Source organism: Bos taurus, chromosome 1 (assembly GCF_002263795.3).
Source record: "Bos taurus isolate L1 Dominette 01449 registration number 42190680 breed Hereford chromosome 1, ARS-UCD2.0, whole genome shotgun sequence".
Lineage (NCBI taxonomy): Eukaryota > Metazoa > Chordata > Mammalia > Artiodactyla > Bovidae > Bos > Bos taurus.
In genome coordinates, this window is record NC_037328.1 from 134,086,296 (window position 1) to 134,113,867 (window position 27,572).

General features: G+C 47.7%; 1 protein-coding gene across 1 annotated transcript in view; it reads right to left on the reverse strand.

Annotated features, from left to right (window-relative positions):
• Nucleotides 1–725: 725 nt before the first annotated feature.
• Nucleotides 726–27,572, reverse strand: part of EPHB1 (EPH receptor B1) — a 466,102-nt gene continuing 439,255 nt past the window's right edge. Inside the window, exons 13-16 of the mRNA NM_001192829.2 lie at nt 14,239–14,388; nt 7,100–7,293; nt 5,112–5,267; nt 726–1,776 (exon numbers count right to left, since the gene is read on the reverse strand). Of these exons, the coding sequence (NP_001179758.2) occupies nt 1,668–1,776; nt 5,112–5,267; nt 7,100–7,293; nt 14,239–14,388 (609 nt within the window). The 3' untranslated portion in view covers nt 726–1,667. The remainder of the gene's footprint in view (nt 1,777–5,111; nt 5,268–7,099; nt 7,294–14,238; nt 14,389–27,572) is intronic.

Sequence of the window (27,572 nt, forward strand, 5' to 3'; positions counted from 1 at the left end):
ACAAAATTCACTTGGATGTGAAATCCTCGAATGCAGTGTGTAAACTGAGCTGAGGGCAGAGTCTGTGTTGCTGGTTATTATTTATGTTAATTTGCCCGTGACTTCTTGTGCTGTATATTGGAGGCTTTGGAGCCTCCTGTTTATTTGGCTCTTTTTGGGGGTCACATCAGTGAGAGTGATTCTCACACATTCTGCTTCTTGGGTGTTGTGGGGTCTGGGATGTTCCTCCCACCCCTTATTAGGGGAAGAAAGGTAGTTATTAAGGATTCTCCCATACCATGGGGAGGGACCCGCTGGCGTCTGGGAATACACACTCTGACACCATTCTATGTAAACCCGGACATGCTTCTGCTCATTTTAATTAGACAGATAAAATTAGCAAGGAGATTAAGGTAAAAGGAGAAATTAAAAATATTTAAATGTTAGGTGGAATTTACAAAAGTGAATCGAACAATGAGGTACAGGAAGGAATGCAGAGAAACACAGACACATCTGAAACGTTCCTCGGATGCCACACAGCTCAAGCCAGTCCCCAGACGAGGGGAAGAAGAACTCTCTTCCTCACCTTCTTGAATTAGGTTCGGGGGATGTGGAAGAACATTCTCCAGAAACACCTTCCTTCTCCTTCTCTTCAGATGTCACCAAGAATAACGAATCAGTCAGTATCATTCTTGAATGGCCCACACTGCATCCAATTCAAACTACTCACCTGTTTCCTGTCTGAATTTGCAAGCTTTCCGGAGATTTTTCCCCTTTTCATTTTATTTTTCTCCCTACTCTCTCTCCCCACTGAGCCAACAGGCCAATGGGACCAATCAGAAAACCAGACCGACAACATGCTCCAGCCCCTGTGGATTTTCCAGGGGCAAAGACTTCCAGCTCTTTCTTGTTTGCATCTGTTACGAACAAGCAGTTACCTGATAACACAGACATACATAGGCGTGCCTTTGCACACGGAAACAGGTTTTTTTTTTTTTTTCCAATTTGTGGTTTCTTTTTCCTTTTTGCAGAAAATGCAAACAAAAGAAAAACAAGGTTTTCAATTGAAGGTACATCTCTTCTTCAATATGAAGACATTAATTGAATTGGTTGGATCCCCCATGCAGTGGTCAGCAAGGTCCTTTGGCAACTGACAGAACATCTGGAGTCTCAGGAGCTGGGGTTTGTTTGAAGAAACTTCCCTACACGAGTCATGAGCAAAGGGAGATGGATGTGTGGGGAGGGAGAGGGCTCGTGGGGAGGAGGACAAAAGGAGAAAAGAAAAGAACGTCATTGGTGAGGAAGAAAATGGGAAATTACTTCTGTTTCTTCCCTCGACCTCCTTCCCTTTCTTCTTGCCAGTGGATGACTCCAGCCCACCCAGGGTGCGAGCTGAGTTCACTCTTGGGGTCTTTGACGCTTATTGTTTTGTCTTCACTTCCACTGAACATCACCTTTATGTATTTTTATCATTACATATTTGGTTCCCCACGGCACCTTAAACGTGCATCAGTCACTGAGAAATGAAGGTTGCCTATTAGGAATAGGTCCAGCTTATTCTTCATTATGAGAACGCATTTCTCAGGTGAGAAGCCAGTCTCTCCAGAACATTCCACAGTGGTCAACCTCTGGTTCCCCTTGAGCCTAGTCCTTTTCCTTCCTCTCCTCCCCACAGAAAACAAGAGTTGTCATGCCATTGCCGTTGGTGACTGACTCATCTGGACCCTCATAGACAGAATGCTGTTCAGGATCTTCTTCTGATGACCTGCCAGGGTGACCCCTATTCTCAGGAGGTCTCTAGGAGGGAAAAAGCCACAAAGAAGGGACATTAGTGCTGTCCACTGGTCAGAACTCATCACAGAAGGTAAGCTTCTAATAATAGTGGGGTAGGCAAGAAAAGATGTTTAGAATCTAATATGCCCAAGTTTATCTGAGGCTGGCAAACATCTAACTCAATATTCCCTTTCTCAATCTCAATTTCTCCATGCAGTGGCCCCAGCTTCCAATGCCCCCTCCAGCTTAGAAGACCCTGAAAGTGCTGTGCATTCTTCTTCACCTGCAGGTTCTGGAGCAGCCTTTTCATTGTGTCCATGACCCTAGGCAGACTAGAACTTTCCTCTGCTATTTTTTTTTTTTTAACACTCCAAGCACAGACTGTATGGGGCTTTGGTTATTCTGTGAGGTTTCTGCCTACATTAGTGATCGCCCATTGTGATTGAAAAGATGTAGGGCTTGCCTAGTTTTCTGATGTTTTCCCCTGAGTTTCCATTTTCTGCTTCTGTTAGAATTTTAATGTCATGAATTTTTAAGAAGGGTGACCTCAAAATAACTTGCAAATATCTGCCCAAGCAGGAATCCAAGGAAGATGTTTAGGATAGGGATTTGGACTGGATTCGTCTATGAGCTGTGAGTCTTAATATGAACAAGTTCATGGCTTATATTTGACTTTGTGGAGACCCATGCATCTCCCTTTAGTTAATAATATTACATTATTTGAGTGCTTCCCTTGTGCCACATACTAATTCATTTATACCCATGGAAGCATTTCATAAAAACTGCCAAACCACTCAGAGTCGATGATAATAATTTACCAGCAATCATTTCTCACCTGTGTCCTGCGGGTAGACAATAGACAAGTGCCTTATACATACTATTCCACTTACCTCTCACCACAAACCAATGAGGTGGGTACTAGTATTATTTGCACATTTATAGACGAGGCAAGCAGGGCTCAAAGAAGTTAAGTAACATGTTTGAGACCACACAGCAGGTAAGCAGTGGTGGAGCTGGGCTTCAAACTCAGGACGGCCCGGCTCTCAGTTACCCTGCACGGCTGCTCTCAGAATTCTTCTAATGTCCTGACTGTACTCCCTGAAGACCCCCCTGCCCCAGCAGAGCAGATGGCTCTGAGCACTGTATGTGAGACTCATGGGGAGGCCCCTGTGCTGGCTTCCCGTCTACACCTGGGCCTCCCAACCCCTCCTTTCAGCTGCTGGTCAGCCTCCCTTGGGTTGCAGCTGGCCTAGATTGTCAAATTGTCCACATCTTTCAGCAAATACTTTTGAGAGGTATCCTTGAATTCTGAATTCACAAATTGTCCTGCAATCTCCTTTATTTAGTTACACATGTTCTTTTTCCGCCTTTTATCACTCAAGAAGCAAAGGAAATTGCTCCAATAGTGTGTGGACATGTTTTACTTTTAACTAAATCCCTTAATTTTCAGTTTCACTTTCCTTTTAATTTTCCCCTAGCTCTTTATCATGTGGCTATTCCCAGACTGAAGGAATGAGTCCACTTGATTCCTTAGGCTTGTGGAGGATCAGGTGATGCGAGTCCCCATACTCATCCCATGACAGTGGGAAATCAGATACAGTCCTGCGTTCATGGACACTCGCTCCACTTCTAAACCCAAGCATCCTTTTTAGCTCTGTACGATGGGGAAGCTGGTTTTCCACTGGGAAGGGCTTATTTTTCATTTTTGGTGTCTGATGATAATTCATGATGGCAAGGGCTTTTTAAGGCATCCTGGAAATTGAACTCAAGTGTGAAAAAATGAATTCTGGTGTTTAGTGGATCCAAGGCTAGAGTGACATCCAAGCCATTTCCCAAGAGAAAGTGGAGGTTCCATCATTTCTGGAGGGAATAAACCTGAGAGATATGAAGCTGGACTCTAGGAAAATTGATTGCAGACTAGGAGGCTACGACAGAAGGCTGAGGGTCAATAAGCTGTCCCCCTGGCACCCAACTGCTAGAGTTGGAAGACCCCCACCTCTCCCCAGGGACTCAGTAACTGGCCCACCCCAGGATGGAATCCCAGCCCAGAGCACTGTGTCAGAAACAGCACAGGTTTCAGTAAGTGTTTGCCCATTACCTGGCAGACTGACCAGGGGAAACATGTGTCACGGGCCACCAACCCCAGCTGCAGCAGGGCAGCTGGTCAGGTCCCTGCTGGGGTGCGTGTGTATGCATGTGTGTTCAGAAGTTGACTCTTACCCACTGTAATCCAGACGCAGATTTGAGTCAATGCACATTAGAATTACCTAGGGAGTTTTAACATCCGGATGCCCAGGTCTCACCATGTCCCAAATCAATCAGAAGATCTGGGTGTAGGAATCAGGCATCAGTAGTTAAAAGGATCTCAGGAGACTCAGTGTATGTGCAGCAAAGTACAGCCCCGTGTGTCCCCAGTCGGATAGGCGGGAGCATACGGAGCCAGCAGTCAGGAAAGCAGGCTTCAGTTCCCGCTTCGTCACTCCTGACAGCCCAGTCTCCAGGTACTAACACCATCGCCTTTCTGAATCTCTGAATGGAAGGGGTAGAACTAGACACAGATTTCCCAAACTGCAGGTCCACAAAACCCTGCCTTCTGAAATACAGTTCCATGGTATTTAATAATTTTCCATGGGCTTCTTTATCTCAGGATTTTTCATGGCCTTTACAGTGCTAATATGTGAAGTGAATCTCCAGGAGAGTGATAAAGTACTCAGTACTTCCTAAATTTATTTGACCATGGGACCTTTTTTCCAAGGAGAACCTATTAACATTTCCCAGAACGGGTGCTGCTCAGAACATTCTTGGGGAAATGATGGACTGCACGGGTCTTTAAGACCCTTTCTGGCTCTCAGCTTATTTGAATAATTTTAGTTTTTGTATTCCTCCACACTCCTGTGGGGGCTGCAGTTGGAAAATAATTTGTGGGGGCTGGAAACGTCTGCTTATTTACAAGCGCTATCTAAGGATGAAGACAGGCTCTGGGCACATAGGCGACTGCTGCTGAATCAGTGCTCTGCCTCTTCCTGCTCTGATGTTTAAAGTGCTGGCTGGCTGTGTTCTTTCCATCTGGTTGCTCTCTTTGATGGGCTGAGTTTAAAAACTTAAACGGAGGAGAGGCTCTCGGTGATTAGGCAAATGACATATGGCAGTGGTTTGGAGGAACTCTCATTTGGGACCTGGAATAAATCTCAGCCTCCCCACCTCACCCCTACATCATTCCCAGGCTCTTCCCTGCCAGGCCTGGTTCTATCCCGAGATGGGGCTCTGAGGATGAGGCCAGACCCACATCACGAGAGACAGCAACGAGGGAGCCTTGACCTTCACCCTCAGGCAGGACAGAGACGATGCCCACCACTTACTCTGATGTCATCTGGGTGACCAGCTGGAGGGACGTGAAGCCGGCAGTGAGGAAGCTGTCCCTGTACTGGACCATCTTGATGGCGCTGAGCCAGTCATCCACGGTGGTGAAGGCTGTGAAGTCTGGGATGGAGCGGTCGAGTAGGGGCTGGGAAGGCCTGCGAGACAGACAGAGGGGAGCAGTGACCCTACAGCTGCAGGGGGTCATGGGCAGACCACACTCTGGGCGGACGGTGGACTTCATGGCGGTTTGGCGCCCCTGGTGGGATAAGGATTATGGAGGAAACCGGGGCTGACCCTTCCTTCTCTACACAGTTCTGAGCTGGCACAGCTCCTCAAGGCCAGGTGGCCCATCCCCCTGTCCCTGGGCTCTGTCCCATGCCAGTCAGCCCGGACCAGCAGACTGACACAGCGTGGAGTCTGAAGGGAAGAGAAGGATCCCACTCCTTTGTAAACTGAAATCTAAGAGCTTCACCAACCAAAGATATGGTTCTTTTACAAATATATGAAGTTCACTGTAGCCTCCACAATGTCAGCAACATTCTTTCCTCCTTGTTCCGTCCTCTACTGACTGAAAGAAATGGAATACAGCAGCCCACTGCTGACCTTCTCTCGCATACTCTCAGAGCAGACCCCCAGGTACCACCCCCAGAAATCAAGGTGCCATCTTCACATCACCCTTACCTTCAGCATCCACACCCAACCCTTCACCAAGTCATAAAGATTTTACTTTCAAAACCTCTCAAGCTCACTTGCTTCTTTCTACACAATTAGCCTGATTCAAGACGCTATCTCTATGGTTATTGCCATGTCTTCCTATCAAGTCTGTCTTCATGTTCCCCTCAACATCAGGTCCACACTAGCCTGCACTCTTTTAAAAAAGGTAGATGTGATCATGACAGGAACCCCCATCCCTTACCCCTGATCCATGTCAAACTTGACCCACTTCAGTGAGTAATCATTGCTACGAAAACTCAGAGGCCTTAGCAGGGCCTAAAGGCTCTAAGCATCTGGCCCTTGCCTGTCTTCCCAGCCTCAGTCCCCACCTGGTCTCCTCACAAACAGCACTCCCAACACGCTGGCCCTGTCCTTCCCATGCTTGGGCCTCTGCACAGGCTGGAACCCTGACCTTCTGCTCCCACCTCACTTTCACTCAGCTACTGCATCCTTGCCCTTCAGCTCTCAACTGAAATAACAGGCATCAGGGTCGCCTCCCTCATGCAAGACCAAGGTGTATGCTCTCCAAGTATCACACACTTCCCTGCCACACTGGCCAGCGAAGTATCAATTGGAGTATCTTTGGGCAACCATCTGATTCATGTGTACTGCTCCTAAATGATTCTGAGCTCCGTGGGTGGGGGGTGGGGGGGACATGTCTATGTTGTTCATTCTATACGGCCAGCAAGGTCACAGCAGTTAGCACATAAGCACCCAATACACTCTGGTCCAAAGGATGAATTAAAAAACAAGTTAACACTGCAAATGTAGATGAGTGATGTATAGCTGACAGTTGCTGACAGTAGCTGACAGCTCTGTGCATTTGCTAGTAACAAATCCAATTGCTCTAAATTTCTGTCCCATAGCTGTCAGGTTGGCCAAGGTTCCAAGTCTGAAGCTCCCCCGGCCTCATACACTGAAAGGTGTCCTCTGGAAACCGAATTGCCCAGAAGTGGGGTCTCATATCAGTTAGATAAGATAAGCCTAATTATTACAGAGCCCGTGCCCAGTCTATCTGAGGCCAACGGACATAGAGAGCCAGACAGGTATTCGATCATCTGTCTACAGCCCATGCTGGGGACAGGGACTATTTCAGAAAGGTAGAGGGAAAAAAGGAAGGGAAGAGTCTTGGAACTTCTTCCATCTGTGGATAAGCTTAGCCGCCTCTCCCTTGCTCTCAGTGGATTGAAGGCTAGCAGCCTTGCTCAGGGCTCTTCCCAACTATGAGACCCCACCCCCACCCCTAGGCACCACCTTGCTCGATTGGACTCACACGGCGGTGATGGTAGCCACAGTCTTGAGACTTGCCGGGTTCCGGATCATCTTGTCCAGGGTGTTGACGATCTCTGCAAAGCGGGGCCGGCTGTTACGGTCCTTCTGCCAACAGTCCAGCATGAGCTGGTGCAGAGCAGCTGGGCAGTCCATGGGAGGGGGCAGCCGGTAGTCCTGCTCGATGGCATTGATGACCTGCAGAGACACACATAAGAACAGGTATGACTGCTGATGAGTCACTAGCCAGTCATTCACAAATTAGCCCCTGAGGGTGGAGCCTCCTTGCCCCAGGTCCTCATTCTGTGCTGCTATACCTCTCACTATAACAGACTTTATGGGCACCTGGCTTCTGCCCCTCGACTATGAGTTCCCAGAAAGCAGGGCCTGCATCCTGTTGTGTCTTTGTGTCCCCAGCTACCGGGATAGGGCCTGACATTTACTAGATGGCTATGAAATGTTTGCTAAAGAACGGTTGGAGCTTCTCCTTTGAGAGGATACCAGGCCCAATCTTGCCTTCCTGGCAGCTGGTGGGACCAGGGCAGATGAAACAATGGCACATGGAAATGCAGTGAACCCACTATTTGCAAACGACACCCACCAGAGCCCACTGTGGGCCTTATCCTTCTACTGCTATGGGAAAAGAAAGGGAGAGAGGGGATCAGAATGTGATGGAGAACCTACTTCATGCCAGGGACCCATTAGATGCTTTAGACTATCTGTCTTAATCTTTATGAGGCAGCGACAGGAATTCGATAGAAGATAATTTAGTTAAACAAACTGGTTCAGTACAATGACAATGGTAAAAATAACAAGGTGATCCAACATAAATATCTTCAATCAAGTTTTGTTAATTTTCATAGATTCCAGGGGATAATTTTGTAGAGATTTTAGGATCTGTAAGCACCCTTTACTTCTCAGTTTCCAATTCATTTAAATTAATTATGCCTGCTCTCTGCTTTTGGAAATGATAAAAATATTACAAGCGACCCAGTGCTAAACATACAAATTTATTATGGCACACTCATAGCACAATGCAAGGAATGGAATACAATGCAGGCCTTAAGATGTTGCAAAAATGTACCTATTGAAATGGAAATATACTCCCATTATTATATTAGGCAAAAGAGCAGGCTGTCTAAGTGCAGGTATGGTATAATCTTATTTTTGTAGAAAAACAAGAATCAAAACAAAACAAAACTAATAATTACACACATACATAGAAAAGCCCTTAGAAGCGTCTATACGATAGAGCTAAGGGTGGTTGCCCCTGGGCGGGTAGAAATGTGAATGCCCTCGTGTTTGTCTTTTTGTTTCTTTATATGTTTATACCCTATAATAATTAGGCATTGATTTTACATTAACACAAACAGTTAAAGACCTTTAACAACATAAGAAATAATTCGGAGCTCAGGAATTTTCAGGTGTTTTTGCTTCTACTTTAAAATATGTCAGATTCATTTCAACTGATTATTCTTTTTTTTTTTTTTTTTACTTTGTAAATTGGTCAGAAAGTGAATATTCTTGATTATTTTATACTGTTACAAATTCTATGCATGGTATTCAGGGCATGAGGGGGAATGAGATAATATAATAACCTGAAGTCATTAGAGATAATCAAAGTGTATTATTACTTCTATTCAATGTGGAAAAAAAAAAAAACACCCACAATGTTTCAGAAAAACAAGCACACAAACCATACCAATATGATCACTTTATAAAAAACCAGCTACTGTGGACGTGCACTTTTGAATAATATGATATACCACCAACAAATGTTTATCTCGGCCAGACTGTTGTCAATCAGACTACCTATTACCCTCTCAGGAGTCCATTTTAGCCCTATTTTCCCCACGAGGAAATGAACATGCAATCAGGGGGAGGTATTTACCTGAGGGCACGAAGCTAGTGAGGGACAGGGCTGGGAAAAGAGATATCTAAGTTCAAGTTCTGAACACCTTGAAGCCTACTCTTTCAGACTCCGTGGGATTGCCACAGTGATCTCAGCCTGGAGAACAGTTCTTGGAGCTGTTTGATGTCTTCACGGTAGGAAATGGGGATATACAGCTAAAGCAAGTAACCCAAGAGGGTGAGTAACGAGGCATCCTTTCTAGCTCCTTCCAGACAGCCAGGTGGAGGGGCCCAGTCACAGAGTTCCCACTCAGCATGGGGACAAGTGGGATTACCCACTGAATGGCTCCACAAACTCTGGATTGCCTAAAGACAAGCTGGTGGGGCCAGCAGGAAGGGTTTGTGTCCAGATTCAACTTCTTTGAGGGGGATGGGGCCCCTAAAGTCTTCGAATGCAAGGCAGCTCATGTTCCCCTAAACTGCTGGCCTCGTTGCTCAAATTATTTCATGGCCAGATTCTCATACACCAATGTTCCCCCCAACAAGATTCCTCTTCTGCCTGCCCAAAAGAAGAAGGAGCACTAGAGGCAGAGCCCTTCTGTGGGCACAGCTCAGAGGTGTGACCAGCTGACCCAAGCACTCCTGGCACATCATTGAGTGGCCAGAGCACTGGCATGCTCTGACTCTCCTGTCTGGAAGCTTTAGACCAGATGGCATTTAGTCGCTTTGCCCTTGTCTCCTCTACAAACCACCTCTTTAGAATCTTCGAAAGACTGTTCTGGTGTTTGATTATGTATTTCCTCTGTTTGTTTGATATGCTGACTTTCTTTTTAAGAGCACATCAAAGAGTCACTGATTCCTCCTCCCTGCAGGTCCAAAGCCCCATGCACTGTGTCGATGATGGTGTGGCATTGCCATTGAGCACATAGACCTTGGAGATCTAGGTTAAAATACTAACTCTATTTCTTATTAGCTCCAGAAACATGGGAGAGTCACTTGACTTCCTGAAACTGCACAGATGGGAGTGTCAGAAGAGCCAAGCGATACAATGAGGCAGTGTGCATTGAGCACCAAACGTTAGAGTCATGAAAAGGATCCCATCATCACGTGGAGGCTGTCACTGTGGCCATGGCTATTACAGTCTTCTGTAATAGGTCTTCTCTGCAGAAACTGCTGCTGTTCTCTACCAGCCATAGGGAGGTTTAGGAAAATGGTGTCTGGAAAACACCAAGCAGGTAGTGGGGACTTGTTAAATGGGACCTCTCTCCCAGAGTGTCACCTTTTGTGATAGAGGAGACAGGAACCCCCTCCCCTGCTTTTGCTTACAAAATTGGACTTTATTCCATCTGCTATTTCTTCTGGACAACTTTGCTATTATTGCTTGAGTAGATAATTCTTTGGGAGCAATGATGCTTCTTAAAGCTTTTCTCTCTGCTCCAAAGAAAAAATACCAAATCATTAGTTGGTATATGGGTAACATTAATCTATGATTTTACCAGTGGCTCAGTGGTAAAGAATGCACCTGCCAATGCAGGAGACCTGGGTTTGGTTCCTGGGTCAGGAAGATCCCCTGGAGAATGAAATGGCAACTCACTCCAGTATTCTTGCCTGGAAATCCCATGGACAGAGAAGCCTGGTGGGTTACAGTTCATGGGGTTGCGAAAGAGTCTGACATGACTGGGCTACTAAACAACAACATTCATCTACTTGTGTCCATCATGAAGCACTATACATTTGAAGATTTTTATTCTCTTTTTAAGGACTGGTGTTTTCTAAGTACATATATGCTATGCTATGCTATACTAAAGTCGCTTCCGTCGCGTCCAACTCTGTGCAACCCCATGGACGGCAGCCCACCAGGCTCCGTCGTCCCTGGGATTCTCCAGGCAAGAATACTGGAGTGGGTTGCCATTTCCTTCTCCAGTGCATGAAAAGAGAAAAGTGAAAGTGAAGTCGCTCAGTCGTGTCCGACTCTTAGCGACCCCATGGACTGCAGCCCACCAGGCTCCTCCGTCCATGGGATTTTCCAGGCAAGAGTACTGGAGTGGGGTGCCATTGCCTTCTCCAAAGTACATATAAGTTATATTCAAATTAAAACACCCTTATTTCAAAAAAGTACTTGTGATCCTCTAATGGGGCTTTGGGATCACTCCCTGTCACACCTGCCTCACTGGCAGCTGTGGAAAAAGCCAAGAGGAGGCAGGAGAATTTGGACTTACAGTCCTAACACCAGTGACTGCATCTGACTGCATCTGACTTGTGAACACAGATGTGACCCAAACCCGGGGTCAGAGGGCATCCTGCTGAGCAGACTTGAAAATCAGAGCAAGTCCTGGGCCCCTTCTGGGCTTCCCTGGTGGCTCAGACTGTAAAAAAATCCACCTGCAATGAGGGAGACCTGAGTTCTATCCTTGGGTTGGGCAGATCCCCTGGTGAAGGGGACAGCTACCCACTCCCATATTCTTGCCTGGAGAATTCCATGGATAGAGGAGCCTGGCAGGCTATAGTCCATAGCATTGCAAAGAGTCAAACAGGACTGAGTGACTTTCACTTCACTTCTGCCTGGGCCCCTTTCCTTGATCCATGACAGGATGAGATAAGTGGATGTTGAAAGACTGGTGATTGAAATGAGATCAGATGGTATTTCCAGAGAGAAGCTGATGGTGAGTGTGGCAGTGAGAACACGTCGGGAGCTGTCATGGAGCAGGCCTAACTCACTTTGAATGGCCTGCAGCGACAGGTGCAGTGGGCTGCCTTTGCTCACCTGTACCCTGCCTGGGATGGCAGGTGTGGGGTTGGGTGGGGATGAGGGGCAGGTGGTCTGGACCAGGGGCCCAGGGCTGGTGCTCCTCTTTGAAAGGAGCAGGGCCCCTCCTCTTGCCTCCTGTCCCCAGCGGGGCTCCCAACTGCCCCCAGACATGCACTTTTCATTAGTGAGTTGGGCGGTGGGCGGGCTTCCTTGACCTTCCATGTGGAGAGTGAAGTGGCGGAGCTCAGAGTAGTGGAGGATCCAGGGCAGAGGGGGTTAAGTTGAGCTCTGATGTTTCAATAAAACCGCAGCTCCTCTCCACAGACACTGCCAGTCTCATTATCTCTGTCAATCAGATCCAAGCAGTAGAACTTCCAAGTTCTCTCTCTGGCTGACAAACTCTCTGTACATGTTCAAAGAACTTCCTGGGCTCTGGAAGCCCAATTACCAGCACTCCGACTTGCCTCTGCAATTCTCTTTCTTAAAGCCTTTCAATTGTCATCTGTAAAATCCTTTACTGCCACCACCTCAGTGGTTTCTGATGTCGGGCTACAGCCGGGAGCCCCTCCTGGGTCTCTCCCAGGACGGGTCGGGAGATGCCTTCTGAATGGGCAAAAGTTACTCTATGCCTTCCACAGAGAGTAAACTGGTACTTGGGACAATGGTGAAAGGCTTTATTTTAGGGGAAAAAAAAAAAAACGGAAGGAGAATAAAACTGCTCCTTTGCAGATGTTCTTATTCCCTTTGAGGCCCAGCTCAAGCATTAAATATCTGGAAACCTTCTTTACCTACCCTCAAATGTTCCCATAGCTCTATGTATCTGGTGCTGGGCTGTAAACCCCCAAAGAATAGAGCCAGTAAGCACAATGCTTAGTCACAGTTAGCAAACTCTGAGTGTCTGTTGAGTGAATGATTTGGGATTTCTGAAAGTCTAATATCAGAAACTTCATTTGTTTTCAGCAGAGGTGAATACATTTGCTGAGAATATCCTGAATGTCAAATCTTGCCTGTCAGAGAGTTTTCAAATCCATTCCACATGTGCTGAATTGTTCTTAATCGGATTACAGTCTCTGGGCAGGGCAACATGGGTCTGCTTTTTCTGGCTAACATTTATTACTCATCTAGCTGACAGTGTGGACGGAACCAGAGTGCAGCTGATTTCATGAAAGTAGCCTCGGCATCAATTCCGACACTTACTGATTTGACACACTACAGGAGCAGAGGCAAAGCATGGAGAATCAGAGATAATAGAGGATCTAGACACCACCCATGGTCGGCAACAGAACCTGGCTGAGGAGACAGCTTTTTCACCTGCTCTGGGCTGAAGGCACTCTACCCTCCAGAGCAGGGGGCATTACTGCTAAGCACCCAGCTCCTTTTCTGTCTCATTAGACAGGTCACCACCTTTCGCAACCTTCTGAGCGACAGCCATGGCTGGAAACCTCCAACTGGACAGAGGACTGGTTGGGGGCCAACTTCTCCAGTTTACCAGTGCCTTGGGAGCCCACACCCACGACAGAAGTGCTTCTGGGGTGGCTGTTTTCCCCATCTGGACTGGGCCAGCCCTGTCTCTTCTTCCTTGGAGGTTGGGGAAGATAATAACTGCTCCCCAGTGATGGGAAGAACAAGTGAGAACACAGGTAATGCAGATATTGCAGACTGCGATCCCCTTAGCCCCAAAGGAACTGTATATATTCAGAACACAAGAAGGAGTGGTCCCAGGGATGGGGTGGGGGGGATCCAGGTAGGCTTTTGATTGTGACCTTATCAAAGCAAATCATCCACAAAAGGTTATCCACTTTTTGGTAATTATGGAGCAAAGGATCCCATCTGGAACACCCCTAAAATGCCTCTGCTAAAAGCATCTCAGATGACGCTTCTCTTTCCTGTCTCCCTGTCCCTTGCGGGTCAGGGAGGGATGCTGCTGACCACCCAGCTCCGTCCCCTCCCAAGACCCGTCTAGAGCTGACCAACTCTGGGACTCTTGCTCAGCACCCCCTTCACCAACAGGTGCCAAGGATTCAGAATAACGGATTCTCAGGAATAAGGGCCTTTACAATGAACTCCTCCCTTTAGAGCTGAGACACAGAAGTCGCAGACAAAAGCTGCTGCTGGCTCAACACAGCACATCTGTCAGAGTAGAGCAGCTGGAAGCCAGGTCCTGCCAGGCAACCAGCACTGCTCCCTCTCCATCACACACAGTGACAGAGGGCACGCAGGCAAGTGCTTGGCAGCAGGGTACAATTCCCTGGTCAACTTTGGGCCTGATCTATTCATGATTCAGGCCATTCAGAACCAGCCCATCATCTCCCGAATTGGTCAGGGCACATTTTCAGGCTTTGGGGTCATAGGAACCATCACACCTCTGTGCTGGGCTCTTGATTAGTTCAAACATTGGTGCAAAGGAGGTCCCTGTGTCCCCTGCATCAGACACTTCACGTTCAGGACCCAAGGCCCAGTGAGAAACCAGGTGGGCCTGGCATGCCAGAGCCCTGGGACCCCTGGGGTGAGGGTAGTAGCAGCCGGGAGCAGCTGACACTTACATCTTGGTTGGACATGTCCCAGTAGGGTCTCTCTCCAAATGACATGACTTCCCACATGACAATCCCGTAGCTCCAGACGTCGCTGGCAGACGTGAACTTGCGGTAGGCGATGGCCTCTGGAGCCGTCCATCTCACGGGGATCTTGCCTCCCTGGGGGAAGGAGAAGCCTGGTCAGTCCAACCACTGGGTTCCCAGTTGAAAGTTGGTAAGAATAAACTGGGCACACACGTCCATCCTTCCACCCCTACCCCGATGTCTTGCGAACTAGGACAGCGGGGTCCCCAGGCAGAGGAATCTGCAGGGCTGGTCTCTCTCACACCACGTGTGGGCACATCGCATTGCTCCACACCAGAGGTGGTGACTGGGGCTGCGGTTGCATTCACCCCCAGTTCCCTATGTCCTGATCCTACCATCACCATGGGTGAGAGGAGCAGTGGAACTAACATAGATGCATAGGACACTGTGTGAGATCAGCTATGTGAGCCGTGACAGGCAGGTGCGGCTCTGCTGGCCTACAGTATTGTACGTACAAGTCACAACACTTGAGTCAGAAGGAAGCTAAGCAAGCAAAACAGGAAGACAGTGAAGGTGACACCTCTGGACACCCCCAACCACGAATCACCCTCTGCCCCTTGCACCCTGTGCTCCAGCCCCGGGGATTGGCTGTCCTCACTGTGCAGTCTGCAGGCAGCCCTGGCTGCACTTGGTTTACCCGGCCCGGCACTGAAAGATGCTGGCTCTCCCCCCTGCCCTTCTGTGCAGGTTGACATCCAGAGCTGCAGACACTTTCCTAAATGGCTACTCTTAGGTTTGTTTCCCCATCTAACCCTCCAGCCCCACCCTGGAAGTTTTCAGCTTGGCTCTCTGCTTGGCCCTCAGGTCATCTGCCAGACCTCAGCCTATTTTGTTTACCAGTGTGCATGCTCAGCCACAAAGTCATGGCCGACTCCTCGGGACCCCATGGACTAGCCCTCCAGGCTCCTCTGTCCATTAGATTTCCCAGGCAAGAATATTGGAATGGGTTGCCATTTCCTCCTGCAAGGAATCTTCCTGACTCAGGGATTGAGCCTGCATCTCCTCCATTGGAAAGCAAGTTTCTTACCACCGAGCCACCTGAGAAGCAAGGGATTGCTATCCATCCATTTGTACATGTACTCCCTCAACAGATAGGCAGTGGGCACTGCTTTGTGCCAGGCCCTTTTGAGGAGCTGGTGTCCCAGAGCTGAGCCAGCTAGGGGCCCTGCCCTCAACCTGCATGGGGCATGGGAAAGCAGACAAGAAACAGAAACTTAATATGTACTGTTAGCAAGATGGAAAGTGATGAGGGTGAGGCCAAGGGGGATACAGGGTGTGTGAGAACTGGAAGAGACTCCCTAACACAGGAAGGGGTCAGGGAAGGTGGCCAGGAACAGTCAGAGGGGCAGTTCTCTGGAGCCTTTGGCCAGATGTGGATACCGGTACTGTCCCTTTCTACCTGTGTGACTTAGGGAAAGTTACCTAACCTCTCTGTGCCTCTGTTTCTTATTGCCAAAATGGGGGTGATGATCACACTTACATAGTCAGGTTGTCGTGAGGAAAACGGGGTTACTATCCATCCAGTGCTGGGGCAGGGCCAGGCATAGAGGGTCCATGCTATCCACTTGGTAACCAGTTAATCAGGCAGAGCATGTGGAGGAGGGAAGTCCAGGCAGAGAGGAGCACGGGCAGATGTGGGGGTAGCAGGCAGCAGAGAGGGAGGTAACTGCCCCCAGTGTAGGGTGGTCAGAGCATGGAATTCTGAAGGGGGATGTAAAGAGAGGGCAGCTCTCTCGGGCACTGATGCCACTCATGGGGGCAGAGTTCATCATTCTCCAGGGGAAAAAAGATCCTCGTTTTTAAGTCTTCACGCCAAACACTGGACTTCACTGCCCTGGCCCCATTGAGATGCCTGGGCTCTGCCTCCATAATACATGAGGCCTACATGTCCCTCCATCCCCTTCTCATCTGCCCCCTGCCTTGACTGAAGGAGGCTATTTTTATTCTGACCATCCTCATGATCTGTTCAGATCACCAGAGATACATGTTGGACTTCAGCAAAAAATACCTTTAAAATGCATAAGTGGTTAATCTGAGCGCCAGTGAGAGAAAAAGGAACAAACTGCAAAGTGTATTTTTATCTGGTTTCCTAGCTGGGGTCTGGGAGGAATGAAGGCATTCTGGCCCCAACCTCCCCAGGCACACATCCAGCTTTCCGCAAAGAAGACAGCCCTGATTTCCCCCAGGACTGTGGCAGGCTTTTGTGGTGGGAGAGTCCTCAACTCAAATACCAGCCACGTGACAAATGCCTTGAGGGCAGGCTCGGGCTGCGGAGGCAACAGAATGCTCCGTTCTCACCATCGCCCCAAACATGGATGAATTTATTGGTTTTATCTCCTTGGTACCACGGTTGGGAAGAGAGGTGGAAAATCCAGCCAGTAAACCAGGAGTTGTCGAACACAGTGTCTGACAGCTCAGAGATCCCATGCTGTGTGGCCACACTGGGTGGGGGATATTGCCACACCCGGAGAGGACCTGGGGCTCCCCTGGAGCAGAGGGGTCTCTCAATACAATACACCTGGGTTACGTAAGGTAGGAGAGAGCAGGAATTTAATTAGTGTCAGGCTGTGTGTGTGTGAGAGAGAGGCAATGAGACTCAGAGTGAAAACTTACCAGTGTGTGTGAGAGAGTGAGAAACAGAGAATTTGGTCATGTGGGTCTGTGGATCAGTGTCAGGGCTTATCTTTTGCGCCTGTTTGTGTCAGGGAACGGGGAAGGGAGATGAAAGCGTGCTTCTCCTGAATTTTAAAGAGGCGATTTGGGAGTCTGAAGGTGTCCTCTCTGCCAAGTCTGGGGCAGACCCAGGGGCTGCTGTGACAGCTGTGGCACCTCCCTCCTGCATGTCAGCTGGCAGTGCCAGGCCCGCTGGCGAGGTGCCTCCTTGCGTTGTTGGGCCTCACTGAACACAGAGTTCATCCTGTCACCACCCTGCCTCCATCCCAGCAGGTGCCAGAGCCTTTGAGAAGAGTCACCCTGGACAGGCAGGTGACAGTTTTGTCACGAAGGCCCCCCGCCAAGAGACCAGGGGACGCTGATCTCCAGGCCGGCAGGAGGGAAGGGGCTGGGTGGTCTCCTTCCTGGGGGTTTTAGAGTTCCCTCTCAGCTTTGCAAACATCACATCATCAGCATTGCCTTCAGATGCTCAGAGGTAATTATGATGGATTATTTAACTCATCTTCAATTACATGGAAGAAAATCTATTAATGTAGAGATGGTGACCAGCCCCACGCAGGGGATTAGGTGAAAAGGAAATGGAATGGCACCGCAGCTGCCGGCGCTTCTTCTCATGAGGAAGGTCCTTCTTCCAGAAGAGAAGTCTGGACCAGAAAGACCAAGGTCAGGGTGCCCCTGTGACGGCCAAGCGCTCTGAGGGTCCTGGTTCTTGCCAGTGGAGGCATGAGGAAGAGGCATAAGGAAGGAGTGATCTGCTCTGCTGGATGGGAGGAAGCACAAGGGACAAATTCTCAGAGGGGCAGACAACAGATGAAGTCCACGGGAAGGATTCTGCACCCTTGTGGGCCAGAGGGGCTGACACTGGGCTTGAAGAGAGCATTGTCCCCTGCACGGGTTCCTCCAAGCACCAGATGCTTCGATGTCCCCCAGGGATGCTGAAGGCACAGGTGTGCATTCTGCAGGGACCGGGGACCAGGTTCCCTAGAGCTGCTGTAGGAGTCACCATTGAGACATGGTGGGAGAGAAGAGAAGAGGATGGGAAGGCAGCTCACCACCATCAGTGTACTTCATACACTGACCTTCCAGGTAAAGCGTGGCATTCTTCACAAGTGTGACACTTCTAAAAGTTTGTTTCAGAATAATCACGCCTTAACTCAGGTATGAGACCAACTACAAAGACTCTGGGTGTGTGTGTGATTTGATACACTAGGAAGTGATGTCTGGCAGCAGATTAATTTTAACCCAGCCATTCAAGGGCACCTGCTAAAAACACACAGCCACACCTACCACTAAGAGTGATGCCAATAGGTAGATGGTTTCAGCCTAGAGGTACTGTAGTTCCTCAGGCTCAGCCAGCCTGCAATAAACATCTATGCAGCACCCACTCGGCAAGCACCCTGCTGGGAACCTGACAGGAAGGACACTCAGCCCCGCTCTCGGGTGACAGATATCCCCAAGGCCCCCCAGACAGCTCGCTGCCTTGCTGCAGTGACATTGGAGAGGTATAGCTCGTATCTCTGGCTCTAGGACCCACACGACTGTGTTTTTCAGGCTACAGTCTGAGCATAGCACTGGTTTGTCTTCCTAGCTATTCAGCGTAGAGATGCCCAGAAGGGTAATGTTTCTAGCTGTCTGGGCACTGCTACAGTACTTTTCTCCATCATTAGGTGTGAGACAAAACCTCAGTGGGGATATTACAGGAATCCAGACACTGATGAATATTGAGTATTGTCAATCATAGAATCATTAGAATCATGTGCGGGAGGAATCCCCTTGAAGTGATAGGTTTATGACTGAGACGTCATGTAGTGGCTCTGAATTTCATAATGCCCACTCTCAAACAGGTTTATAATATATAAAACATATTGTGGTTGTTTTGAAGATCCAACATGATACATATATATATATGTAAACCACTCAGAATATTATTGTTACCATTAAACAAGAATTTATGGAGTGTTGTGAGTTGAGTTTGCCCCCGCCAACCCCCAAAACAATACATTCAACTTCTAAATTCCTGTATCAGTACGCGTGATCTTATTTGGAAATCTGGTCTTTGGGGATGGAACTGTAACCACAGAACCAGCTCTAATCTGGCCCTATTCTGTTTCTAACAAGATACTGAGTTGTTTTTCAGAGGCAATAGGAACAAAACTGCAAGTCATACAGCTGAAGTGTATGCAGAGAATTTATTGATCTCAAATAACACCCAGAACCAAAGTTTTTCCACACCACAGAACCAAAGGACCAGGACATGATGGAACCTGAATGCTGAAACCCTTTCAGAAGCTAAAGGTTCACTGTCCATGAAGACCAGTTCTGCAGCTCCTTTACCATACCACAAACAGCCACGCTCCAAAACCCTCTAGTCAAAACCTGCCCCACCAGTGGTCCATGTACCAACCCTCCTCCCCTAATTTGTAAAACTATGACCCAACCCTGGATCGATCAGAGAGAGAGGTCTGAGCCCTGTCTCCTGTCTCTTTGCTGGTCGACCTCATGACAAAGCTTTGCCTGTTCTCAAATGCTGCTGCTGCTGCTGCTGCTGCTGCTAAGTCGCTTCAGTCGTGTCCGACTCTGTGTGACCCCAAAGACGGCAGCCCACCAGGCTTCCCGTTCCTGGGATTCTCCAGGCAAGAACACTGGAGTGGGTTGCCATTTCCTTCTCCAATGCATGAAAGTGAAAAGTGAAAGGGAAGTTGCTCAATCGTGTCCAACTCTAGCGACCCCACGGACTGCAGCCTACCAGGCTCCTCCATCCATGGGATTTTCTAGGCAAAAGTACTGGAGTGGGGTGCCACTGCCTTCTCCTCTCAAATGCTAGTGCCATAGTATTGGCTTCTATGCACGTCAGCCCTTTGCTGGGTAACAGGAAGTAAAAGGTGAGGTCATACTGGATTAGAGTGGGTCCTAAATCCAGTCACTGGTGTCCTTACAGGAAGGCCATGTGAAAATACAGAGATAGAAGAGGGCATGCAAAGTGAAGACAGAGACAGCAAAGGGAGTGATGCATCTACAAGCCAAGGAATGGCAAGGGCTGACAGCAGCCACCAGAAATGAGGAGAGAGGCCTCGGTCACATTCCTCTCTGGAAGTTCTAGAGGGAAAGTGACCCAGCCAACACCTTAATTTTGGACTTTTAGCCTCCAGAACTAGGAGGGAAAAAAAATGCTTGCTGTTTCAGATCAGTACAGTAGCTCAGTGATGTCTCTTTGCAACCCCATGGACTGCAGCATGCCAGGCTTCCCTGTCCAATACCAACTCCCAGAGCTTGCTCAAACTTATGTCCATCGAGTCAGTGATGCCATCCAATCATTTCATCCTTTGTCGTCCCCTTCTCCTCCTGACTTTAATCTTGCCCAGCATCAGGGTATTTTCCAATGAGTCAGTTCTTTGCATCAGGTGGCCAAAGTATGGGAGTTTGAGCTTCAACATCAGTCCTTCTAATGAATATTCAGGACTAATTTCCTTTAGGACTGACTGGTTTGGTCTCTTTGCAGTCCAAGGGACTCTCAAGAGTCTTCCCCAATACCACAGTTCAAAAGCATCAATTCTTCTGCGCTCAGCTTTCTTTGTAGTCCAACTCTTATATCTGTACATGACTACTGGAAAAGCCATAGCTTTGACTAGACGGACCTTTATCAGCAAAGTAATGTCTCTAATTTTTAATACGCTGTCTAGGTTGGTCATAGCTTTTCTTCCAAGGAGCAAACATCTTTTAATTTAATGGCTGCAGTCACCATCTGCAGTGACTTGGGAGCCCCCAAAAATAAAAAGTCTGTCACTGTTTCCATTGTTTCTCCATCTATTTGCCATGGAGTGATGGGACCAGATGCCATGATCTTAGTTTTTTGAATGTTGAGTTTTAAGCCCAATTTTTCACTCTCCTCTTTCACTTTCATCAAAAGGCTCTTTAGTTCTTCTTCACTTTCTGCCATAAGGGTGGTGTCATCTGCATATCTGAGGTTATTGATATTTCTCCCAGAAATCTTGATTCCAGCTTGTGCTTCATCCAGCCCATTGTTTCTCATGATGTATTCTGCATATAAGACAATATACAGCCTTGACGTACTCCTTTCCCGATTTGGAACCAGTCTGTTGTTGCATGTCCAGTTTTAACTGCTGCTTGTTGACCTGCATACAGATTTATCAGGAGGCAGGTCAAGTGGTCTGGTATTCCCATCTCTTTCAGAAGTTTCCACAGTTTATTGTGATCCACACACTCAAAGGCTTTGGCGTAGTCAGTAAAGCAGGGTAGAAGTTTTTCTGGAACTCTCTTGCTTTTTTGATGATTCAAAAGATGTTAGCAATTTGATCTCTGGTTCCACTGCCTTTTCTAAATCAGCTTGAAGATCTGGAAGTTCACAGTTGACATACTGTTGAAGCCCAGCTTGGAGAATTTTGAGCATTACTTTGCTGGTGTGTGAGAGGAGTGCAACCATGTGGTAGTTTGAACATTCTTTGGCATTGCCCTTCTTTGGGACTGGAATGAAAACGGACCTTTTCCAGTCCTGTGGCATTGCTGAGCTTTCCAGATTTGCTGGCATATTGAGTGCAGCACTTTCACATCATCATCTTTTAGGATTTGAAATAGCTCAACTGGAATTCCATCACCTTCACTAGCTTTGTTCGTAGCGATGCTTCCTAAGGCCCACTTGACTTCGCATTCCAGAATATATGTCTCTAGATGAGTTATCACACCATCGTGGTTATCTAGGTCATGAAGATCTTTTCTGTATAGTTCTGTGTACTCTTGCCACCTCTTCTTAATAGCAGCCCAAGGAAATGGATACACTGAGTATATGCCATTTTATCAGGCACTAGTTAAAAATATTGCAGTTAAATTCCCAGGTCCACCATGGACTACTACTGGGCGGGTGATGGTAGTGGGATTTGGGGATGAGAGAACTTTCTAACATTAAGGTCGAAGCCCAGTAGATAAACCACAGGGCCTTCTGTAATATCTCCTCAGTGCTGTTGATCAGTCTACTTCCTGGAGGACTGCCCTTTGCCTAGCAACATGAGCGCTGTGGGGTGGGGCCTTCAAGGACAGAGCCTCGGTGCTTCCACTGATGTGGTTCTGAGGACCACAGTCAGAAGGCAGCTCTGATGATGATGGTGACGTGCCCCAGGGAGAACCCACCCTCACTCTGCTAGCAGTGTCCACAGACCCAGGCAGTCAGTTCAGGCCTGGGTAGCTGCATCTTAATTACATAGCACTAGCTGAAGGCCATGTCAATATCTTTTCCTGACATACCCAGAAAACCTAGCGTGTGCTTCTGGGATCACTCTGGGGAAGGTCATTACTATTATTATTTTAAAATGCCAATAGGTGATCCAATTTCTTCAGAATCTCTGGGGTGGTTCCCAGAGTTTTAACATGTTTCAGGTGAGTTTTAACATGTTTCAGGTGATTCTAATGAGCAGTCATTGAGCACACGCATTGGTCTGCAGCCGTGGTTCTCAAATTTGAATGTGCATCAGAATCAGTCCTATTAAAACACACATCATACAGCCCTAACCTGGACTTTCGAATGTACTAGCTCTAGGGTTGGCCTTGAGAATTTACATTTCTAATAAATTTTCAATGTGGCTCCTACACTTAAAGAATCACTAGCATAGACCAATCAAGCATAAGTCATGGATTGAGTGAAGTCTCATCTCAAATACCAACTCTGGTCATTGTTAACAGCTGGGTTGAGAAGGATCCTAAGGCTTCATCTGGACTCAGCAAGGAAATGTGCCATGACTGCTAAGCAATGCCTGCCACAAGTGAGGGAATGGGAGCCTGTATATGGCGAATATTTGCCTCACTGCCGGAACCTCAAAAGATCTTAAAATGGTGGGGGGAAAGGGCAATGAGCTGGCCTCATCAAAGTTTCCATTAAGTATTTTTAAGGCCCGAGGGAAACAGAGGGTTAACTGAGGTGAAGTTTACATCATATAGAGCAAGCAGCCCTCTGGAGTGGCAAGTGGAGCACTGCCAGCAGCAGTGACTGTCCTGAATGCGTCGTTGACCAGCCTTGATGAGGCATCTGTCCAGAAGGGGCTCCTTGCAGCCCTCAGTAGACACTTCCGACACCAGTGTCCCCGCCCTCAGGGTACATCCATGGGACACGCTCTCCTGCTTTCCAGCTCCTGTCCACTGCATTGTGCCCAGAGACCTAACATGATTCTAAGTGTTAAATTAAGAAGGTATTTTAGAATGAATGTCTCTATTTAAAGCACTCTGAAAGTACACTGACCCATTTTTCCCAACCTAATCAGCAAAGTGATTTTTCCTCCAGATAAGACCCATATCAGCCTAGAAGGAAAAGAAGTTTACGCTGAAAAGGTTATCTTTATCTTAGCGTTACCGGCTTCTAACAGCCAGTGGAAATGGCTTCTGGCTGCTGGATTGCAACTGAGTCTATATTATAAAGAGGCCGTTCCTAGTTCCCTAGGATGCCAGGAATTTGCATGAAAACACTCTCTCCATCTCTCCATCTTCTGAGAGAGTTCATCTGGCCCCACTGCTTCTTTCTTTCCAGAAGCCACAATCTTGATGGTGACACTGTAATTTATTACCATGCTAAGGATTATGATGCAACATACAGAGAATTAGAACTTTAGGTGGGAAACCGGCTGCAGGAACAGGTGAGCTTTTGGAGAGGATGGTCTTATTTGTCATGCAAATGGCACACAGAACAGAGAAAAGGGCTGGGAGAAAAGACAACCCAAAGAGACACACTGCGTTGGCTGCAGACAAAATTGTTTCTAAATAGAATGTTTTTCAAAGCTTTTCTTGAAGCATTAGCTGCTCCTCCGAAATGAATGACACAATGTATTTCGTACTAGTAATAAAATATGTGATTTGAATAGCTACAAATGGAGAGATTTACAGTCGGTGGGGTCCTGGCTGCCTCTCCCCTGAGCTTTGTGAGCGTTGAAACCCTTCTGTGAGATGCTGCAAAAGGTAATTGCAGCCCAAACATCATTTTCCAGCAGCGAGAGAAAGGCCTATTTGGACATAAATTAACTAAAAATATGCGGATGATAGTGTGTGTTTCATGTGTGAAGAACAGAAAGGCCATTTGGTGACGTTTCCCAGCTGGAAAACACACACACACACACCCTGTTTTCAACCATACAGGCGTTGTTTCTCTGTACTACACTGTCAGGGTAAACAGCTGTCTTTTACTATCCACCCCCAAAATAGCCCCTGATGGCTGAGATGTGGGCATTTAGTTTATATATATATATATATATATATATATATATACACACACACACACACACACACACACACACATATCACAGATTTCTCAAGTTTATAATTTAAAAGAAAGGGTAGAGAGACAAAGGCTAAAAATTCACTGGCAGCCTTCATTCACTGGACAAGCAGGGTGTCTGTACCCTCTCTGGGCAGGGGCGGTAGAGGGCAGGGGCGATAGAGGGGCAGAGAACAATACCACTTCTGCCTTGAGGAGGGCGCTTTGCGCAGAGTCCAGCAGTGGTGATCATCACGGATGGTGGGGCTTGGTCTCTCCTGGTGCAACCCCCAAGCCTGGGCCTCACTCTCAGTGCTCCTGAAAAGTCTGCCCCTAGACAGCATTTGGATTAACTGGTCTAATCTGCTTCAGATTCTCCACACTGTGCCTACCCAGAGGCGGACTGCTGGTCACCCAGGGAGGGACCCACTACCCCTCAAGGACCTGCTGAGCAAGGATGTGTCTGCCCAGCTGTAAAACAAAAATACCACACACACCCACACCCCGCCCCCCGCAACAAGGGGGTCGGGTGGGAGAGTGAGCTTCTTCGCCCTCCATCCAGGGATGAGCAAGGCTGAGGGGGAGGCTAGCCAGTCACCCTGATCTCTACCCTTCCCCTCGTGGGCTGATCCAGTGCGCAGGGCAGGAACTGAGCTTTTTCCTGGAGCCGCCATCATCACAGCTTCACTGCTGCCCGGCAGCCTCAGCCCCACCCTTAGAGACCACAGTTCTCTCCTTTTCTAGTCAACCTGCTTGCCTTGCCCTGGACCAGGTCTCCGTGACTCCTGTCTCTGCCAACAGGCTGTAGTGGTGCCCCACCTTTGCCCCAAGGGTCTCCCCTGTGACCTTCAGGTAACCACACTTCTCCCCTTCTAGTCCTGCCCCTGTCTGCGAGCTTCCTGCTGCTCCGAGGCGCGGCTGCACCTCGCATGGCAACCTGGCGAGGCCTCAGACAGTGAGCGGTGAGGGGACGGGCCGCAGGTCGGGCGGCTGCCCCGTCTACGCGGCCATCCTGGGACCTCTGTCCCGCTCTGGGAAGCCTGTGAGGTTTATTCCTCGACCTCACTGAGCTGACTAAGGCCTTCCATGTTTTCCTTCCTCTTCTGTAAGCATCGGCGGACGGTGGCAACTCATTTTCACTGGTATACTCGGTCTTTTCCTTATTCACAGGGTAATATGCTGCCTCACCAACGTCCACGAGCCACGCTTCCAGTCTCTCTTCCTGTTCCCACCCTCCAGCAGCTATTTTAAAATAATCAGTCACATTAAATAGCTGAAGTTCCCCTGGCCTTCTGAACTGCCCTCCCTTCTTGGCACGGCTTCTCCCTCAAACAATCCCAGCAGTTATAACCAAGTCACTTAACCACTCTGTCTTACCATCTCCACCTGCCAATAGGGATAATAATGCTTAATTATCTCAGAGGGGCGCAGGAGGCGCTGCTGGCTGATGCTGGCAGCCTGTGAGATGTGTGAGCGAGGCTGCTCTGCCTGCCTCCTGGTGGGAGCCTTGTTCTCCAGGCCGCCTGACCTCTCTGGCAGCAGTGAAGGAGGGCAGGGCCAGCCCCAGAGACCATTCGGGGAGGCCAGCTCCTACAGAGCCCCTTCTTAATCAGGTACATGAACCAGGGGAGGCAAGGATGGGGGCCAGGGGTCCACCCTGATAGAAGGTGGAGGGAGCACTTGAAAGCGGCTTCAATTCCTAATCCTATGCTGCCTTTTCCTCATAGCAGATAATGAGAAAGAAGAAGGAAAGATAAATGGGGATAAATGTCCCTGAATATGGAACATCTTGTCTATCCAGAAAGGGAAAAAAAAAAAAATTGATTTCTGTTTCACTTTTACAGAGCATGGAGCTACTAGCTTCATCATCACCTCTAGACTGTACAAGTCCCAGTGAGTTCAGGGCTACAAAAGACCGTGTGAGTCTATCGCATTTTTGATGTTTGGGGAGGCTTTGTTGAGATATAAGAATACTAAAGTGTACCTCAAAGTAAAATGAGAAAAAAAAATACGTGTTGCTTTCTTTTTCAAATAAAGCATTAACAAGCACAGTGTACTGAGGAGCATAAACTAAGAAGATTGGTGGTGGTCCCCACATAAGGAGGGGCCTGGGGAGGCGGGAGGAACCTCACAAACTGTGGCAGGAGTACACACTGGCAAAAAAGTTTTAGGAACTGAACTTTTTTCCTACCCAAACTTGAAATATGCAGTTCTTAACATCACCATGTGGGGCAGCTGAACATCATGTGCTCAAATGCGGTACCCCGAGAAGGACACACCATCATTTATGTAACGCATAAAGCATAGCCCAGTTCTAAGCATGAGGAGAGATCAGACAAACCCCAAAAGAGGAAGCTTCTATTCAAAGTAGGGGCAGTATTCTTTAACAATGACAATATCATAAAAAACAAAGAAAGGCTGTAAAAGTGTTCCAGATTAAAAGAGACTTTATCAACATGACAATGAAATGCAATATCTGATCCTGGACTAGGTCTTGTACTAGAAGGAAAAAGTGCTAAAAAGGACACTGAGGGTCAGTTAACAGTATTAGAATACAGACAGTAGATTTAATAAAAGTATTTTATCCATGTTAAATTACTGAAGTTGATAACTGTACTATTACAGTTATTAACCGAATATCCCTATTCTTAGGAAATTCAGAAATATGTACTGAAGTATGTGGGATACTTCATGGGAATAAAAACCATGATATCTGCAGCAGGCCTTCCAAGAGTTTAGAAAAAAACTTTTTGGGTGGGGAGCAGACAAATAATAAAGAAATGGGGTGAAATGATAAGAACAAGTGAAAAATCTGGGCAGAGGTTATATGGATATTATTTGTATTATTTTTGGAACTTTTCTTTAAGCTTGACATTAAAAATTAAAAATGTACAAATTCTTTGGCTCAGCAATTATTTTTCTTGAAGTTAATTGTACAGAACTAGCTATACAGGTGGCACCCCACTCCAGTACTCTTGCCTGGAAAATCCCAGGGACGGAGGAGCCTGGTAGGCTGTAGTCCATGGGGTCCCTAAGAGTCGGATATGACTGAGCGACTTCACTTTCACTTTTCACTTTCATGCATTGGAGAAGGAAATGGCAACCCACTCCAGTGTTCTTGCCTGGAGAATCCCAGGGACGGGGGAGCCTGGTGGGCTGCCGTCTATGGGGTCACACAGAGTTGGACACGACTGAAGTGACTTAGCAGTAGCAGCTATACAGGTATGCAGAGTCATCTATATAAGAATATTCACTGAAGCACAGTTTGAAATAATACAACATCAGAAGCTGCCTAGATAGCCATCAAAGAGAGTTTGTTTAAAAAAAGGAAAGTTTG